We start from the raw sequence: 17,902 nt of genomic DNA, 5'->3' as shown, positions 1-17,902 counted from the left end.
CGCTAAAAGGAACTGGAATTCCCATCACTAGTTAAGACATTGCACTGATAAATTACAGTCTCATTGCTGAAAGAAAGCACAAGTTCAGTCGTTCCATAGAGCAAACCATCATCATTTCAGCCACTGACAGATGCCAGTTTTGAAAGTACGATGCTTTTTAGCGATGCAACCACATGCAATTATCTGAAGGGAGACACTTTCGATTCCTCTTCCTTTTAAAAATGTCAATTCTTTTTTTTCATCCGGCGCCGGTTGTGGTTCACATTTTCCTCCCCAATGATGACACACATTACATTCACTACAGGAATACATTCTCAACATAAGAAAAAAAAAAAAAAAAAAAAAATCATTCAATTTTCACTTACTTTCACAAAAATTGGCACCTTCGGGAGGGACTTCCTGTTTTCCACTTGTTACCATTCATTAAGAAAACCCATAAAACAATGCAGCCACAGTCACGTTTTTTTTTTTTGTTTGTTTTGATTTTTGTATTTTAGTTTTTTTCCAAGCACCAATATAAGGACTACACCTCTGGACAAGCAAGCAACACCTTCCTATTTAAAAACAAAACAAAACAAAAAAAAAAACACTTCCCTGAAGGCACAACCAGGAAACTCCATTGTTTCTTAGAGGGCAGTGTTCAGCTTCATGTGCCAAAGTCAACGTGGCTCACTGCAGTCCAGGAGCTCCAGCTTTGGTTTTGACTGAATACTGCAAAACGGCTCAGGCCTCCTGAGCCGCACGTCGTCAGTCCCTGGCAGCATGTGCTATGTTTAAAAAAAAAAAAAAAAAGCTTGTTTTTTCTCTCCGCACATCTCTGTAATATCTGTACATTAAAGGTATAGTGGCATATTGGAGCGTGGGTGACTCCCACTGGACGTAGGAACCGTGCAGGTGGGTGAGAAGAGAGGCACTGGAGGGGCCTGAGGAAGGAGAGCAACAGCACGGAAAACTGAGGCAACTGATGCAGAAGGTTTGAGCGTTATCCTGCTTTTGTGTTTCGCCATTCACACCTTTTACACATTCTATAGTGAGAGATCCTGGAAGTGAGCCGAGGAAAACCCCCTGTGCTCGGAGCGGTTAGATCACTCGGATCACTACGTTGGAAGAAAACAAACCAAAAACAAACCGAAACAAAGCAGATTCACGTGTTCTTGTTTTGCACATGATTTTGGTTCGGTTGCTGTGAAATTTCTACCACATGATTCACTTCAGGTTGGCAGGTGAGTTTTGTTAGTGGTGCTTAAATTCAAATGTACTACTTGCTACTATGTCCATGATTGTAAAATAGTAACATCCGCATCATTGAGTATATCATATTCCCCTTTTGTCATTTTAAAGTACAAAAGTGATGATTTCTGTTTTACAGCGTAATTTAAATATTGAAGAGAGCAAAAAAAAATATAAATAAATTAGTTGGTTAAATCAATATTTCCGTTTTTTTCTTCTTTTAAGACTTCAACAAAAATCCTTGGACCAATTTCTGTGCCTGAAATAAAGTTGTATATAAAAAGCACAGGTTAACTTGCTAGCACTTGGCTGCCTCCTCCAGTATGGTACCGGTCGGGACGTTTTAATTCGGAACGAGCGCGCAGAGATTTGTTTTGTTTTTTTGTGCCCCAAAGGAGACACAACTGTTTTGTTGACAGGCTCAAATCATGACACACATGAGTTTGCTGCTTTACATTCAAATCAAACATCTCGGTTGAGTGTTGAGAAATCATTCTGGGATTCTCATGTTGTCTCTTTTAAATAATAGTGGTTGCACCAGTCAGTGCTGCGTCCTCAGAGAAGTGAAACTAACACTCAAACTCAGGCACCATCGACTGCCTTTAAAAGACAAACCCTGGAGTCAAAAAAAGGTGGGACTTTCCAAGGCGACGCCCCCCCGAATCTCTCCAAACCTTTCAGGGAGGCGTGAGAAAGTCAGTGGCACTCAATCCATCCCAATTCAAATTTGCTAAAATTTTCACATTTCAGTTTGCTCACAATTTTGCCCCAATGTGCACAAATTCTCACTTCTTTTCCATGCTTCATTTTTTGTTGGGTGGAATCCCTTGTTGTCGGGTGAGCCCTTGCGAGAGGCCGATGGTGACGCTATTAAATATCGCTAGTCCTGGATCCCAGGGCCAGGTCGCCCAGCGTGGAGAAGAAATCCTCCATCTCCTTCTCCAGGAGCCGGTTGCGGTTCTCTGCGTCCTCTCGCGCCCGCTCCGAGTTGCGCAGTTTGATCTCCAGCATGCGCTGCTTCTTCTTCTCCTGCTCCATTTCTTGTTCTAGGCGCTCCATCTGAGCGCAGAGGGCGGCGCTGGACTCCTCCAGCCTGGAGGGGAGACAACAGACAGGAGCCTCAGTTACTGACCGGGTTCTCCCAGGCTCCATGTAAAGCTGCCTGTGACGCTGCAATTTGAAATGTAACCACTTGATGTTGCTTGTTTCTTCAAAATCTCCAAATATTACACACTTAACCTTAAGACCATCAAAATCCTTTTCCACATGACATCAGGTAAGCAATTTATGTGGGGAAAATTAACAGGAGTGTTGCACAGTTAAACCTTCAACTTCCACTTGCTATTTCTAAACAATTGTACATGAACAGGAGACACTCACTTCTGGATCCTGGCCTCGTAGGAACCTTTCTGCTTCATCAACTCGTCCTTGAGCCCTTCCACCAAACTGCCGAGCGACGCGTTGGCTCCGTCTGCCTCCTCGCACACGACCACGACAGGCAGCACTGCGGCGGCTGCTGCCGCGGCCACCGCGTTCCCGTTGTCGCTGCTGCTGCACAGCTCCATGGCCTCGCAGCTGTCCTGCTCCGAGCTCGGCTCCGTGGTGGTGGTGGTGGCGGTGGCGCTCCCTCCGTCGCCTCCGTCCGGCCCACGGCCGCGCTCGGCCGAGGGCTCGCTGGCCGAGTCGGGGACGGAGATCTCGCAGGAGGAGGTGGACCAGGGCGTGCTGGCCACGCTGGGGACGCTGCCCAGGCTGGAGGAGGAGGTGACGTTGTCGTAGGTGGACAGTCTCTGCGAGGAGCCGCTGGAGTCGCGGTCACGGGACGAGCGCTCGCCCGAGGACGTGCGGCGGTGGCCCCTCAACGAGGACAGGCCATTCATCAGCCAGTTGCCGCCACCGCCGCCGCCACCGCTAGAAGACACGCTGGTGACGTCGGCACCGGAGTTGCCGCTGCCGCTGCTGCCGCTGCTCTGCTTAGCCTGAGTCTGGCAGCGAGGAGCAGAGCAGCTCTTGAAGGAGTACTTCCAGGACGCCGCCGTCTTGCCCTGTTTACTGGGGCTGACCAGCGTCTCTCCTTTACCCGCCGACGACCCCAGCTTGGGACTGGGGTTGAGGTTGGGGGTTTGGTTGGGGGAGACGGCTGCGCACAGCTTGGCGTCCAGGGACGAGGCGCTGCTGTGGAGCTCCTGCTCGGGGTTGCTGGGCGGGCAGCTGTGGAGGTCCTCCTCGGAGATCCAGGCTCCCAGGCTGCGGTGCTGCAGCTGGTGGAGCGGCAGCTCCGTCTGAGGTACGGTGGGCCCCTCCTGGTCCCTGCCTGAGTACAAGCGGAGGTGTTCCCTGATGAGGATGGTCATCAGGTGCTGGACCAACGAGGTTCCTGTGCAGTTGGGGACACACACCAGACTGTGAGCTTGTAAAGCTGAACATGCAAATGTAGTGTCTACAATATTCTGTGGCATACGTTAGGAAAGAACAGGCAGTATCCGTATCGGTGCATCCCAACTTGATATGTTTTGACATTAACCATGTGACCATTCAATTCAAACATTTTCTCATGTGACTAACTCCATTCATTCTGGTGAATATGTTTCCCCAAGAGAATGACCATCTAGTCATCAGATCTCTACATCTGTGGTGCTGGAGCTGTGTCTTTGGACATTGGCTCCCTCAGGTGGACCTCTGCCTGACTCACGCTAGACTTTCTCTTTAATAGACTTACTCCTACACTCCTAAACTTACTCCTATAATCAAAGTTGGTGTCAACAAAGATTCCTTCATCATCTACACACCACTGCTGCCTGACAAACCACCACACAAACTGTCATCCATCCATTTTGGAATCCGTCCCAGTTGTCCCAAGGTGAGGGGGGGGGTTCCACCCAGGTCAAGTCACAAGTTCATCACAGAAGCCGCACAAGAGAGACAAAAGCAGCCATTCACACTCACATCCACACCTACGGACAATTTAGAGTCACGGTAGCCTGATATTCGTTTCTTCAGACTGGTGGAGGAACTGATGGACGGAGTGATAGAGGAACAGATGGACGGAGTGATGGACAGAGTGATGGAGGAACTGATGGACGGCGTGATGGAGGAACTGATGGACGGAGTGACGGAGGAACTGATGGACGGAGTGATAGAGGAACTGATGGACGGAGTGATGGACAGAGTGATGGAGGAACTGATGGACGGCGTGATGGAGGAACTGATGGACGGCGTGATGGAGGAACTGATGGACGGAGTGACGGAGGAACTGATGGACGGAGTGATAGAGGAACTGATGGACGGAGTGACGGAGGAACTGATGGACGGAGTGATGGACGGAGTGATAGAGGAACTGACGGACGGAGTGATGGACGGAGTGATGGACGGAGTGACCCGGAGGAAAACCATGCAGACGCAGAGAGAACATGTAAACTTCTGAGAACCACACTAACTGAAAAAGGAAAACGCTGCGCACCTTCCATGATGGTGACCGGGTCCTCCATCTTGGGTCGGAGGATGTTTGGTCCAAACACAGTGGCGAGGTTTTGGACGCTCATTTTGTTCTCGTTGCAGTGAGACTGGACCTCGTCGAGGAATCTGTGCAGCAAGGGAAGTCAGCGCAAAAATATTGAAGACACAGAGGCGGTCGTTGGTTGGTAAACTACAGGGTGTATTGATGTACACTGCGCTAACATCAGGATGGCTTACTTGCATATGTACTTGAGGAGATTGTAGTTGGGTAGAGGTAGAGTGCTAACTTGTCTTCCGAGCTCCTGGATCCCCTGATAAATGCAGAGTGACAGCTGTCAGAAGACACACACACACACACGCACACACGCACACACGCACACACGCACACACGCACACACACACACACACACACACACACACAGGAGGGAAAGTGTTGCACACCTCTTCTTCATCTTTGGCCAAAAGCTGTGCGCAGGTTAGAAAGTCTTCGTATTTGTCGAAGGGAATGACTGGCTCAGGCAGCTCTCGCAGGTAAAGTTTTAGCAATGACGCCACCGTGTGGACATCTGTGTTACTGCAACATATTAAACATTTTTTACCACGCATCCATTTCATTTCGTCTCATCTCATTTCAATCCCACGGAGGCTCCGGCCAGTCCTGTGTCCTTACCTGTCAAACAGAGGCTTGTCGCCGCAGTCGAAGGACTCCTGCAGCTCCTTGACCAGGTTGGCCTGTCCAGGCATCCTGAAGAGACCCTCCTCGTCCAGACCCCTCTCCCTGATGAAGTCCACACACTGCTCCACCAGGAGCGGGGCCAGCCGAGGGCCAAACTTCTTCTCATACTGGACCGTGTCTTCCAGCCGCTGGCCAAATATCCCTGGAGACAGACGAGAGTAAAGTTGCCAGGAATTGCTTCCGGATGAAGAGCTTCCCGGAATAAAATCAAGCATTTTTTTTTCTTGTATGAGGTTCGACCTCACTGAATTCAACAGTATATGAGGTTGAGATCAGGCAGGTACATCCCCGGTGGCCGTTACCTGCTGACTGGCTGCAGCAGTGGCAGACGGCTGACAGCTCGCAGTAATCCACCACCGTGAGCGAGCAGGAGCTGCACAGAGGCAGGGAGCGCTTCTCATACGCGCCAAAGCCACACTTCACCAAGTTCGTCCATTCCGGTTCCGGCATTTGACCCCAGCGCACGATTAATCCAGCATTCGGCAAAGACTAGTGCGGTTGCGACGACCAGACCAGACCAGACCAGACCAGACGAGCGACGAGGGGTCAGACTGCAGCGTGACCGCTAACAACGGGTCGGTGAGCTGGCGACAGATCTATTCTGGAACCGAGACCCCGAGAGTCACACGCTGCAGACCCCTGTAAATCTGAGGGGGAGGTGGGAGAGCTTGACAGTGTGAGGTAACGTGTCACCTCAGCACCAGACTCAAGCCATAAATCTCACTGTGAAAACTTTGACATTAATAAAAAAAAAAATTCTGCACTCAACAAAAACTTCTCCCGTCTCCACATCAATCACAGCAGTTTAATAGTGAAAATGAAATAAAAATGAAATGCAGCCTGATAAAATAAATGAGCGTTTTAAATCATTGCAGCATTGATTCAATACTGACCACAGTGAATTACTTCACTACTGGCCTTGGATTTGTGATTCAGTGAGAGGAGCAACAATACATTATTCATTTGAAAGAACAAAAATGTTTTTTATTTCAAATTTTTTTAATGACATTAAAATCCAGACATGAGATGATATAACCCAACTTGTGATTAGGATTTTGCTGTGTGTGAAGCCATGTGATTCCTCGTCACAACGGTCTCATGAAAGCAGTTCAATTCCTCTCACTAAATTGTGCTTAACTCTGCGCAGCAATGCGACTGTCCAGGCAAGTGATGTCACGGCCGACCAACCATGTGTCGTGGCTGCTATCTTACATGTATCCTCTATTAATATTGCCCTTGTTAGTAACCCAACACCGGGCTGCACAGCTGCTCCCCTTCACAACTCAGACGTGCCCGGTTGTATTTCTGGCCTCCTGTCAAGCGCACCAGTTAGAGAAGGAGAGCGGAGCAGACAAGGGTGAGAATTAACCACCGGCTCGCCGCAGCACTGGGACTCCCGGCGCCCTCGCCTGGGCGTGCAGCAGAAAGAACTGGATAAAGTGCAGCGGAGGACGAGAACCTAATAGGTTGATCATAAATAGTGACGGCGACGAGCCTACCTCCTCCGAACGGCGCCCAGATGACCCTCCGAATGGCCTTGACCCAGTCGTCCATGTCCGTCTGGGAGTTGGCCATGAGCAGGAAGGACTCATGGCTGATTGGTGCGCGGTCCTTCTCTCCCGTTCCACCTGTGTAGGGGGGGGGGGAGACGGGTGAGATTGACACAGGCTGCCGCTTCGTCTTCCAGCAGAGCGTCGGTCAAAGACAACAGGAAGCGTACATCCAGTGAAAAGGGAGACGGGCTGGAGGCTGATGGCTTCACTGATGCCGAAGAGAGGGTGGAGGTGGTGGGGGTGCGGGACACCACTCTGTCTTTATGAGCTGGATCTTCACTGAACGCCTGCTACCTCTCATTTCCTCCACCAGGTGGCAGAACTGTCACATTTTAGATCAATCGTGTTCATTACGTCCTCGATTCTGAGTGGATTTAAATCTTTCGTTTAAGAGTTTTTCCCTCCTTTTCACATGTTTCGGCGGAACTTCCGAAACATGTCAAAGGGTAGGAAAAACCTATGACTGTTTAAAAGAAACACAAAATCTGTCCCATTTTACATTCATTCTCCTCTCTTTACTACAGTCAAGAGTTCTGTTGGCTTGAATGTGGTCAACCGTTTTTTCTTCTTCCCCTTTCCATCCATCTCTTTAAAAACAGGGATGCCATTTGAAACAGTTTGTTTGTTTGTTTGTTTGTTTGTTTGAAGTCATTAGGGCTGCCTGCAGTTCCCCGCTAGTCATCAGTGCTGGATGCTGCTGTTTTCACAGTCATTAAGCTGTGAGAAATTCAAATAGAAACAGCGGTGCCGTAAAGCCAAGTGCCGTTGTCGCCCAGCTTCGCAAACTCACACAGTGCTGACAAACAGCACGCAGCGGTCCGGCGTGGAGATGAAGACGAAGGGAAGTATAATAACCAATCAATCTCACACACACACACACACACACACACACACACACACACACACACACACACACACACACACACACGATGAATTCATGACTCGATGAAGTGCTTCAGACTGGACACAGAGAGGAGACATGAAGGAGCCGTGACACACCAACTACACCCTCAAAAGGTCGCGCACACACATTTGGATACAGAGCCACTTGAAATTCATCCCAACTTAGCGACAACAACAGAGCCTGAATGAATGACTGAGAGTACAAACATGAATTTCAGGGCAAAAGATCAGAGCGACTTCAGGGTTTTTTCTTCTTGATACTGAGCGTCAGTGAAGATTAAGGTTTCCACACGGCTCTCGCAACACCGAGGATGACATTTGGGGCTGTTGAATGTTCACAGGCAACTCCTTCACTGTTTGACATTTAACGGGAGAGAAGTTTACATCCTGAAAATTGAAGTAAAAAAAGAAAGAAGAGGAGCTCGGACTCGACTTCAAATAGAAGACGATAATGAAGAAGAAGAGTTCAAGCGGAGAGGCTTGAAGCTGCTGATGCCGACAGCGCTGATCACAGTCAGATGTGGTTTTATTGTGGTACCTGATTGGTCCTCTGGCAGGATGCAATTACCCAGATGGTTAAAGGTCCCTACATACCTTCTCCTCAGAGCTTTAATTCCATCCTCTTCTCCCGTAGAGAAGCCTTGTATGATCAATTATCCAAAATAACAACTCTGTCTTCTTTAAAACTCAATTTACAACTTCTTGCAAAAATGTTAGCTTCCTGCTAAAACCAATATCTGATTGGATCTTCCTTACAGAACTTACAGAACAGTCTTTTTAGCACCTGATTTCCAAAAGTAGGGTTAGGAGGGAGCCTGCTGCCGTTTGTGCTGCGATCATTGCCAGGCTGGATGCAAATATTTCCTTCAGAAAACTGGAAGGGAACTCTGCACATTATTGGACCTTTAAAGTGAGAGATGGTACCAAACCATTAGAGCATACTTTGACGGCTAAAAGTATTTACAGCCGAGACCCTTTATACTGTGTTTGCCCTGCTCCATTTTACTGCCCAGTAAAAGCTAGCTAAATGCTAGTGGGCTAACTGTCGGCCTGCCAAGCATGCCAGTGAAACCGTGCAGTGCACACACCATTCAACTCTCAGCAAAGCGAGACCAGGGACCGCCAGAGGAGACAGTTACCAAACCAGCCGAGGAACCAGGAAGGTGTAGCTGCTGTCAGCAGCAACCGAAGGGCGGCGTCGCCCCCCGGCTACAGGGAAAAATACTCGTAAAAGCTCGGACAGCCTCTCCCGATAAAAAGGAACGACCGCACTGTCAGGTTTTCACTGAAAAAAGAAACCAAAAGAAAAAAAAAGAACTCAATGACACATGAACGAGCGAGATGTTAGAACTGAGGAGAGCTACTGTGAAAATATGGATTTTTTTTTTTGTCTTCTTCAAGACTAAACAGAGAGCTGCGTTGTTATAACATTAACGTTAAATAATGTTGTTATAAGCCTTATCCATAGCGAGTAGATATAGGCCAGAAGGGTGGCCACACTCACTTGACAGGCCAGATGAGGGCGCTAAACGGAATGCATGCATTACATTATCTATCCCAACACATCCAGTGCACTGCCACCTGTTGAGTTACATATTCAGTTGCAATGTTCAGTTCAAATGAATTGGGTGTTAATTAACTATGTTTTCCCCACCAGAGCTCACATCACAGGTGCGACAGTGCGATCCTGCGCTTAGCAAAGAGTCAAGTCAGACAGTGGGAGCGATGACGAGCACAGCAAAGACAACCGATCGCACCACATTAAAAGCACCTGCGAGGTGAAAAGTCAAACACACAGCGCGGCGTGACCTCACGGACCCTGCAGAGGTCTGACCTCGTGTTGCTGCAAAGCTCCACACACACCCAGCAGCGCAGCAGACGCGCCGCAGTCAGTCGGCATCTGTACGTTTGTGCAGCTGAGCCAACAAAACAAGAGAAAAGTGCCCAGACAGGGAGCACTTCAGCAAAGATGTTTTCCCAGTAAAAAATGCTGCTGCCGCTGCCAAGAAAGCACCAAAAATATCCTCTGAAACAAACAGAAGAACCCAGAAATAAAAGCCGGTTCCAAGCAAACCCCTTCCAGCCTTGGGCTGCGCTGAGCTCTGAGCGTCCAGCAGCGTTACCTTGCAGATGTTGCTTCTTCAGTCTGTCCGGCTTGCAGCAGACCGGCCCCATGTCTGAGTGAGCTGAGACTGGCCCCGAACTGGAGCTGCAGCACCGAGCGGCCTCTCCGACACCGCCGCCGCCGAGCCCGCCTGGCAGCAGATCAGTTCGCAGGTACCACAGACGGCCAGAAGCTGCCAGTCAGGCATGCTCGGTGCCAGCGGGGAGGAGGAGGAAGAGGAGGGAATTAAAAAAAAAAAAAAGCCCCGTCAGGCGAGTCCTGCTACTCGCCCTTCACTCATTTATTCTCTCCATTCAGTGGCGCCCCGGCTTTCATCCCCGGTCTGCCTCATTCAGGCCGTGTGGGCAGCAGGTCCGTTCCCTCAGCACCCCTGTGGAGAAGCAAATCCCTCCGGAGGAGTGAAACAAGAACAAGGCTCCTCTGAGTGTGTGTGCTTCAGCGGGAGAGGGATGGGCCCTCCTCCAATCTTTAGCAAACAAACTTGTACACACACACACACACACACACACACACACACACACACACACACACACACACACACACACACACACACACACACACACACACACACAAAGGGAAGGCAGACAGTGCTAATCAATCTCCGAGAGATACCGGCCTGGCAGACTTTGGGTTCTACCCCGAAAGGAGAAGAAGAAGACGGCTTTCAGCCGATGGGAAGATGGTCATAAAACTTGGCATTTATCTACTTTAGAGTTTCTTTTTGTTTTTTGTTTTTTTTAATCTTGCGCTGCAGGAGCAGAGGAGAAGAGGAGCTCTCGTTAAAGTCTTTCACTTGATGCCTTTGCCTGCAAATGAGCAGGAGGCTGTGGCTGCAGGCACAGTGGAAGCCGGTGGCTTGTACTGACTCAGCCAGTGTGAGTCAGAAAGGCTTGCAAACCAGTGAAGTCGCCCAGTGAAGTCAAACAGTTTCCTGGTTAAAAAAACAAAAACAAATGCTGTCATTGTTTTAATCTGTAAGCGATTAATCCTAAAAGACAGTCTGGTTTGTGCTAATTTAAGGCTGATCTGCTCAGCAGATCTGTTAAAAACTTTAATCTGTCTCGCTTTTAGCTGGTTGGAATTTGACTGGACCAATCAGAGTCCTCTAGGGGCAGAGGGGCGGGGCAATGTACATACAATATGACGTGCATGCACCGTGCTGGGTATGTGTTGTGTTTACAGTACAGTCTGTTTATTACCCCACTCACCCGTATTTAGACTGTAAGGCAGGTAGGTAACTGTGGGCTGTTAAAGGTCCAGTGTGTAAAATTTTTAAGGAAGCCTGCCTGTCAGTGTGCGTTTAGTATTCAGCCACAAAGGAATTATTACTGTTCTAATAATATAAGAAACACAATAAATATCTTGTTAAGTTACATATACAGCAGGGTAAATTATTTTTTGCAATTAATCACGAGTTAACTCAGGACACTAATGTGATTAATCACGATTAAACATTTTAATTGACTGACAGCCCTAGTGTGTGTCTATTTATATACACACACACTATATGTATATATGTATATATATACGCATATATATATATATATATATCAGAGATATATCAAAAAAGAAGAAAAAAAATCAAAGAAAGTGGTGCAGCTGCAAGATGAGTTCTGATTGGCCACAAACAGCCTGAGACGTATCAGTGGCACTCACACTGAGAGCAGTGAGGTCGGGCTTTGGGGGGGGGGCGACACACTACAGTGTTGAGTCCCCAGTGGGAAATCAAGAGTGTTGATAAAGAGCTGCTCTGCAGGCCGTCTTTGTCACCAGTGGCTTCTCTGGTTATTTGAGTTTGCATACATCTTCCATTCAGTTGTCTATATTGTAACAAGCAGCACTCTGGACTATTGTCGGTGGCTCGCTGGCTCGTGAGGCTTGCTAGCGTGTTTTTTTTTTTGCAGGCACGGCTGGTGTGCAAGTGTTTGTAAGCTGCCTGAATGGTTTAAGGCCACAATACCAAATTAGCAGAGGCGGTCACGTTTGCGCATGGCATTTGTGTGTATGTATGCGTGTGTGTGTGTGTGCGTGCGTACACATGTGTGTGTATGTTTTGTTTCCCAGATGGCTTACCGGCTTCGGACCACCACAACAGAGGGCTTCACAGCCCCGAGTCATCTGCTAAACACAAAGGAATATTTTCGAAAAATCCAATTATTTGCCCATTTCCTTCAGTGCCTGCGAGCTTTAAAAGAGGGACTGGGGTTTAATTCGGGCTCAGGCACATGACTGCTGAAATGGCCTTTTGTTTGGGTGCACTGCTCGCTCCGCCCGGGGTGCAGCCTGATAACAAAACATGGTGGGTGTCCAAGTTTCTAATTGCTTGGTTCTCCGCTGTTATTTGTACTTGTACTGTGAAGAGTGACCCAGTAGGAGGGAGAGAGATTCTGCCTTGTGCCTTCGGCTGAGCGACGTCGGAAGATTAAGCCGAGGCGCTGCGACGGCTGGATGTGCTGCCGCCGGCGGGGACAGTTGCTACGGCCGCTGATCACCCTGAGACCCGGCAGACTGCAGCGCTGAGCCGCGATTTCACACTCACCGGCCTGTGAAGAAAAGGCCTCGGCTGTTGTTTCTTCGGGAGCGGCGGCCAAGGCTCTTTTATTTCCCATGATGTCATGATAGAATTATTGGGAAAGGTTTAAACCAGACGTTACCGAAACCAAGACCAAGAGCCAAGACCATTGGTGTGGAGGGGGGGTTTGGAGGGGCGACCGACACTGTAGCCTTGCCAGACACAACAAACCTGCCAATGGGTTTTGCTTCAGGGCAGGGTTCATCAACACGGTGCCCACCACCACCAGTTTGCCCCCAAAGACCACATGAGTCGCCCCAATTCTCCCCAAATCTAAAAATAACACAAATTGTTGAGCTGCATCTAAAATTCAATTTCATCCAACATTGTTAAGTCAGGGGCGACACGGTGGCGCAGTGGTTAGCGCTGGCGCCTCACAGCAAGAAGGTCGTGGGTTCGATTCCGGGGCCCGGGCCTGGGACCTTTGTGTGTGGAGTTTGCATGTTCTCCCTGTGTCTGCGTGGGTTCTCTCCGGGTTCTCCGGCTTCCTCCCACACTCCAAAAACATGCATGTGAGGTCAATTGAACATTCTAAATTGTCCGTAGGTGTGCATATGAGTGTGAATGGTTGTCTGTGTCTATGCGGCCCTGTGATGAACTGGCGACTTGTCCAGGGTGTCACCCTGCCTTCGCCCTAAGACAGCTGGGATAGGCTCCAGCACACCCCCGTGACCCTGAATAGGAATAAGCGGGTATAGAAGATGAATGAATTGACTGATCATTAACATGGTCAGTGTCTCCACATTGATCAGTATCATCAATAACCAAAGGCTAACTGAGAAAGTGTGATATTTTAGGAGAGTGCAGCAAACTGGTTATCCTTCCTGTGACTCAGTACCCATGAAGTAGGAGGTTGGTGACCACTGTTTTAGGGGCTGTGTATACACACACACACACACACACACACACACACACACACACAAAGTCCATCTGTCAACGTCAAGGCCCAGATGAACGTCCTCCTTGTGAAGGATGAGCCTTCAATGGATGCCGACGGCGAAGCGGCGACTTCATCTCAGAGCCCAACTCAGACGAAGGTTCATCAATCAGTTCTCAGTCTTCCCGTCCTTTTTGCTGTTTTATCACAATCTGCGTGGCTTTGAGGGTCGCGTGCTATCTCTTCCTCTAAACCCGGCGCAGGTAACCTTCCAAGAACAAGACTGCAAAAAGTCTCGCGTACTGACGACCTTTTGGTCTTTTCGCTGAGATGTCATTCGTACAAAAGCGCCGTCGTTGCGCCTCGGTTTCCAACAAAACCGGAGGCAACACTGCCACCCGAGGGGCAGCGCATTCAGCAGCGAGACTCCAATCGATTCGGCCCATTCATTTCATACAACGGGACTGAATGGGGCCCTCAGCACTGTAAGCCGATTACAGAGTGGGGAGAGTGCCGAGCAACTTGTGTGTTTTTCTCCCCCAAAGAGCCGAAACATCCAAGAGACAAAACACTGCGGATAGAGATGGTGAGATGGGGGGAAAAAATCAACAGCACATCTTGGAGGCGCCTAATCTGATATTGCTTGTACTGTCAGAAGTCCAATGTGACCATTGCAAAGTGTCATCATTTTTGTACACATACAGATTCGTCTCACTCTTTAGCCAACGTGTGAAGCCAAGCACACAATGTAATCACAGGCAGCCATATATATATATATATATATATATAGTTATATTTATTTATATGTATATATATTTATACATATATACATATTACATATATATATATATTTATATGTATATATATATATCTATATATATACATATACACACACACATACATATATATATATATATATATATATATATATGGCGGAGGTTGTCAATCATTATGCTCACAGAATCTGCGTAAAATCCTCATTTTTAAAAATATGTTTTGCTTTCTCACAGGATGTTTTGCATCCACAGCTGGGTTGTGCTACAATGACACCTTCTCTAGGACACTGGAGTGGGACCGCGTTGGAAGGGAATACACTCACTGACCGACGTACTACAGACTCCACTTCAACAGGTGCCGATATGACCCCCTTTTCATCTTGCAGTACTGAACCTTTCTCCTGTTTATTTTGTGCACCAGAGACCCAACAGTCAACCAGCACACTGGTTGCTGAGTGAGTGCTAAACCATGTCCCTCGGTCAGTTTCAAAATGTTATCGTCACACATTCTGTGTTGCCCCCTAGTGGAAGCTCAGGGGTGGGAAAGAGTGGAGCGTGAACAGAGTGCTGAGCCTCGTCTGGGTTTGAATGATGTGAATGTAAATGTGCAGGAATCAATGTGCAGGAGTCACAACAGCATCTCTGAATCTGAGTTCGTCAGTGTGATCTCGGGCGATTTGGATTCACAGCTATCATTGTCAATCTTTGTAATTTAAAATTCCATGTAATTCCAAGTCCATACCCACCACGTAATGGTATAATATTAGCTGCACTGGACCTTTGCATTCCTACCTCAATTACAGAGTGCAGATATTCAGCCGAGCTTGCTATCTACTGGTCTGCAGGCCCCTCTGGAGAACCTGAGCTGGATTCTCACCCCGGCGCTATGTTGACCAGCCACAAACAGAACACACACACACACACACACACACACACACACACACACACACACACACACACACACACACACACACACACTTGCAGGTCTGTCGGCGATCCTAAACAATAGCGAGGTCCACTGTGCAAATAGTGCCCACAGTGACAGAGTGAAGCAGGGAGCTGTGACACTGCTGAGGTAAGCACTGAGGAGGCAGCCTCAGAGCCCTGAACACATGACACATTACACTGGCACTGTGAATTTCCACATATTTAGAGAATCTGTAGGACTCTGTGAGGACACGTGAGGTCAGCGTGAGCAGAATGTTGATCCTCAGGCAGCCGCTGCTCTGTGCCGAGGCTTCGCAGCTCTGCAGCAGCTCTGCAGCAGCTCTGCAGCAGCTCTGCAGCAGCTCTGGCTTCAGTTACTGTGCAGCTGCTGCAGATGCAGAGAGGCTGAATCGTCCTCTATTTAGTTCACGAAGGTGGGGAAATGCATCAGACGTGTTAGCGGCCGTGGGGTCTGACAATGGGGACCGGAGGCTTAACCTTTGCTAACACTGCCCTCTGCTGTCAGTCTATGGAACGATTATGGATTAGGGTCGTTCAACTCCAGTTATCATTGCCCAGAACACACAGTGAAGGTCACATGGTCCCAAAAATATTCCTCTATTCTGTCAACAAACAGAAAAAGAGTACACACAGAGATGGATGTAGACTGTTGTGATGTCACAAAGGGCAATGGTACCTTTGATGAGGTTACACCCTTGTTCCCTTTCATACCACCTTGTATTTTTACCTTTAAACAAATGAAAGGCCAAACATTGTGTAATTAAAAAAAATGTGGAAGGCTGTAAACAGGGAGCTAATATGTGATGCGTTCTATTATGTGATCATTTTTTGATAATTAATTGTAAAAGGCAATCCCACTGGAGTCCAAGGTGGAAAACAAAGACTTTTTGTAGGACCTTTTAGAGGTCTGGCACAAATGAGTAAAACTCCATCAGATCTGTTAATAGCTATAGTTGAACTTACATCCACCAATCACACTGTTTTGACCGACCCACACCCACACACAGAAATAATCCAGTTTTTTCTTGATAACTAAACCCAACCACACGTCTTCTCTCAGCTGGAGAATGAGGAGTCTTGAGGAGCACGGCCAAGCAGGTGTCTGTGAGTGAAATGTTAACCCGCCGGTCCCTCACCTGGTACAATCTCAAACAGGTGTCTGCCTGGTTCATCCAGATTGGCTGTGAGCTCGTTGACCTGGCATCCCTGCAGAGGTATACAACCCTGAAACACAAGCAGAGAGCACACAGGTGAATGTGATTGTGCAGGGGGCGGTGACAACTCTGGCGCGTCGGTACAGGAAGTGCTGGTCGAGCAATCAGGTACGTCCAGCTCTCGGCCGGACCAGCTATTTCAGATCTCCCAAAACTGTCCGACCAATCAGGAAACTTCTCAGCCTTTTCAAAACCCACTACCATGATGAATGAAAAACAGTCTCTCATCACAGTTTTTAAGTTACACCCACTTTCCCTCAGTAACCCAGTCTCTCTTGTAATGCAAATTACAATCATAGAGGCAGACGTGGGTTACTACTGGTCCTTACAGTTGTTACTGTTAGCCACTCTGCTGTTAGCCACGTTGGGTTACTACTGTTACAGTTGTTTTAGATACTCACTGTCTTCACAAAGTTTCTTTATTTTTATTTTATGCTCCTTTTCTTCCTTCTAAAAAACACACTTGAGGGGATAAAGAGACATTCATAAAGGTCCAAACTCTCTGTGCCATGCAGAGTCTTTGCTCATTTTGGAATTTGTAAGAGGAAATGTGTATTTTTATTGACGTCCAGCCACGAGTCAGCCTTTTCCTGCTGCCATGACTCAGCAGGTTTTCCACCAGTCAAATCCATTCAGTCGAAATACACACATACCTGTGTGGCCAGAATAAGACTAAATCGGTCAAAATATTACTCGGGAAAAATAAAGCTCCATATTTTCCATACATTTAAAAAAAAAAAAATCCCACTCGATGTTTCCAACTTCTCTCCTCCGTCCTCTCGTTAACTTTCCACTCTCACTCCGCTCTTAACCCCAATGAAATTTTAAGAAGCGACTCCCTGTGATTGAACAGGAGAGCGAGGCGGATGATCACAACACATTATCCGGATCAATACCCATTTGCCTGTGAAGACGTTGGCCAGCGTCGGCAGGGTCGGACCGGCGTTAATCTGCACCCTGGCACCCCACCACCACCACCACTACCACCGCCCCATCAGTGGGAGGAAGGGGGGCCTGCCGGAGCACCGCAGGGCCTGGGCTGTCGCCGGCATTAGTCTCCATGGCGACAAATGGAAGGGGTGGGAGCTATGGGCGGATGGAGTACAGGGGTTAGGGCAGGGAACTGGAGAGGGGAGGGGCACGGGGGAGGGGCAGGGGGTGGTCAATCCCAAGGGTGCTATGTGCTCGGAATAACATGAGTAGCCGGCCGGAGAGGGCGAATGGCTGAGGAGAGGCAGCACGTCACCGGAGAAAACAAATCACACGCTTGAGCAGCGACAGATGAAAAGAAATGTGGAATATGAGCAGAGAGACGGAGCGACTCTGGAGACGACTGGTGTTCCACAGCGGCAGGAACACGCCCTGTTTACTCTGGTTAGCACGCCAGGTGCCCCCAGAACACACTAGCAGCCTCTGGGGCAACGTCCTCCATCGGCTTTACAGATATAGACCGCTACCATTGAAGATTTCATGTATCTGCATGTGACCAGGTCGTCCATCTAGGCAGTGAAA

General features: G+C 48.4%; 1 protein-coding gene across 2 annotated transcripts in view; it reads right to left on the bottom strand.

The window, feature by feature from the left end:
• Positions 1–483: 483 nt before the first annotated feature.
• arhgap22b (Rho GTPase activating protein 22b) overlaps positions 484–17,902 on the bottom strand; it is a 29,636-nt gene continuing 12,217 nt past the window's right edge. Inside the window, exons 3-10 of one of the 2 annotated variants that reach the window (XM_076034710.1) lie at positions 16,313–16,400; positions 6,922–7,050; positions 5,357–5,564; positions 5,128–5,260; positions 4,924–4,997; positions 4,691–4,812; positions 2,611–3,607; positions 484–2,323 (exon numbers count right to left, since the gene is read on the bottom strand). In XM_076034710.1, the coding sequence (XP_075890825.1) occupies positions 2,101–2,323; positions 2,611–3,607; positions 4,691–4,812; positions 4,924–4,997; positions 5,128–5,260; positions 5,357–5,564; positions 6,922–7,050; positions 16,313–16,400 (1,974 nt within the window). In that variant the 3' untranslated portion in view covers positions 484–2,100. Of the gene's footprint in view, positions 2,324–2,610; positions 3,608–4,690; positions 4,813–4,923; positions 4,998–5,127; positions 5,261–5,356; positions 5,565–6,921; positions 7,051–10,001; positions 11,379–16,312; positions 16,401–17,902 lie in introns of those variants that run through there. The other variant, XM_076034711.1, reaches the window with a different exon arrangement.

Source organism: Nelusetta ayraudi, unplaced genomic scaffold, assembly GCF_046127955.1.
Source record: "Nelusetta ayraudi isolate G7.1 ecotype Tasmania unplaced genomic scaffold, CSIRO-AGI_Nayr_v1 ptg000042l, whole genome shotgun sequence".
In the NCBI taxonomy this organism is placed as follows: Eukaryota; Metazoa; Chordata; class Actinopteri; order Tetraodontiformes; family Monacanthidae; genus Nelusetta; species Nelusetta ayraudi.
This window is presented reverse-complemented; position numbering and strand designations above follow the sequence as displayed.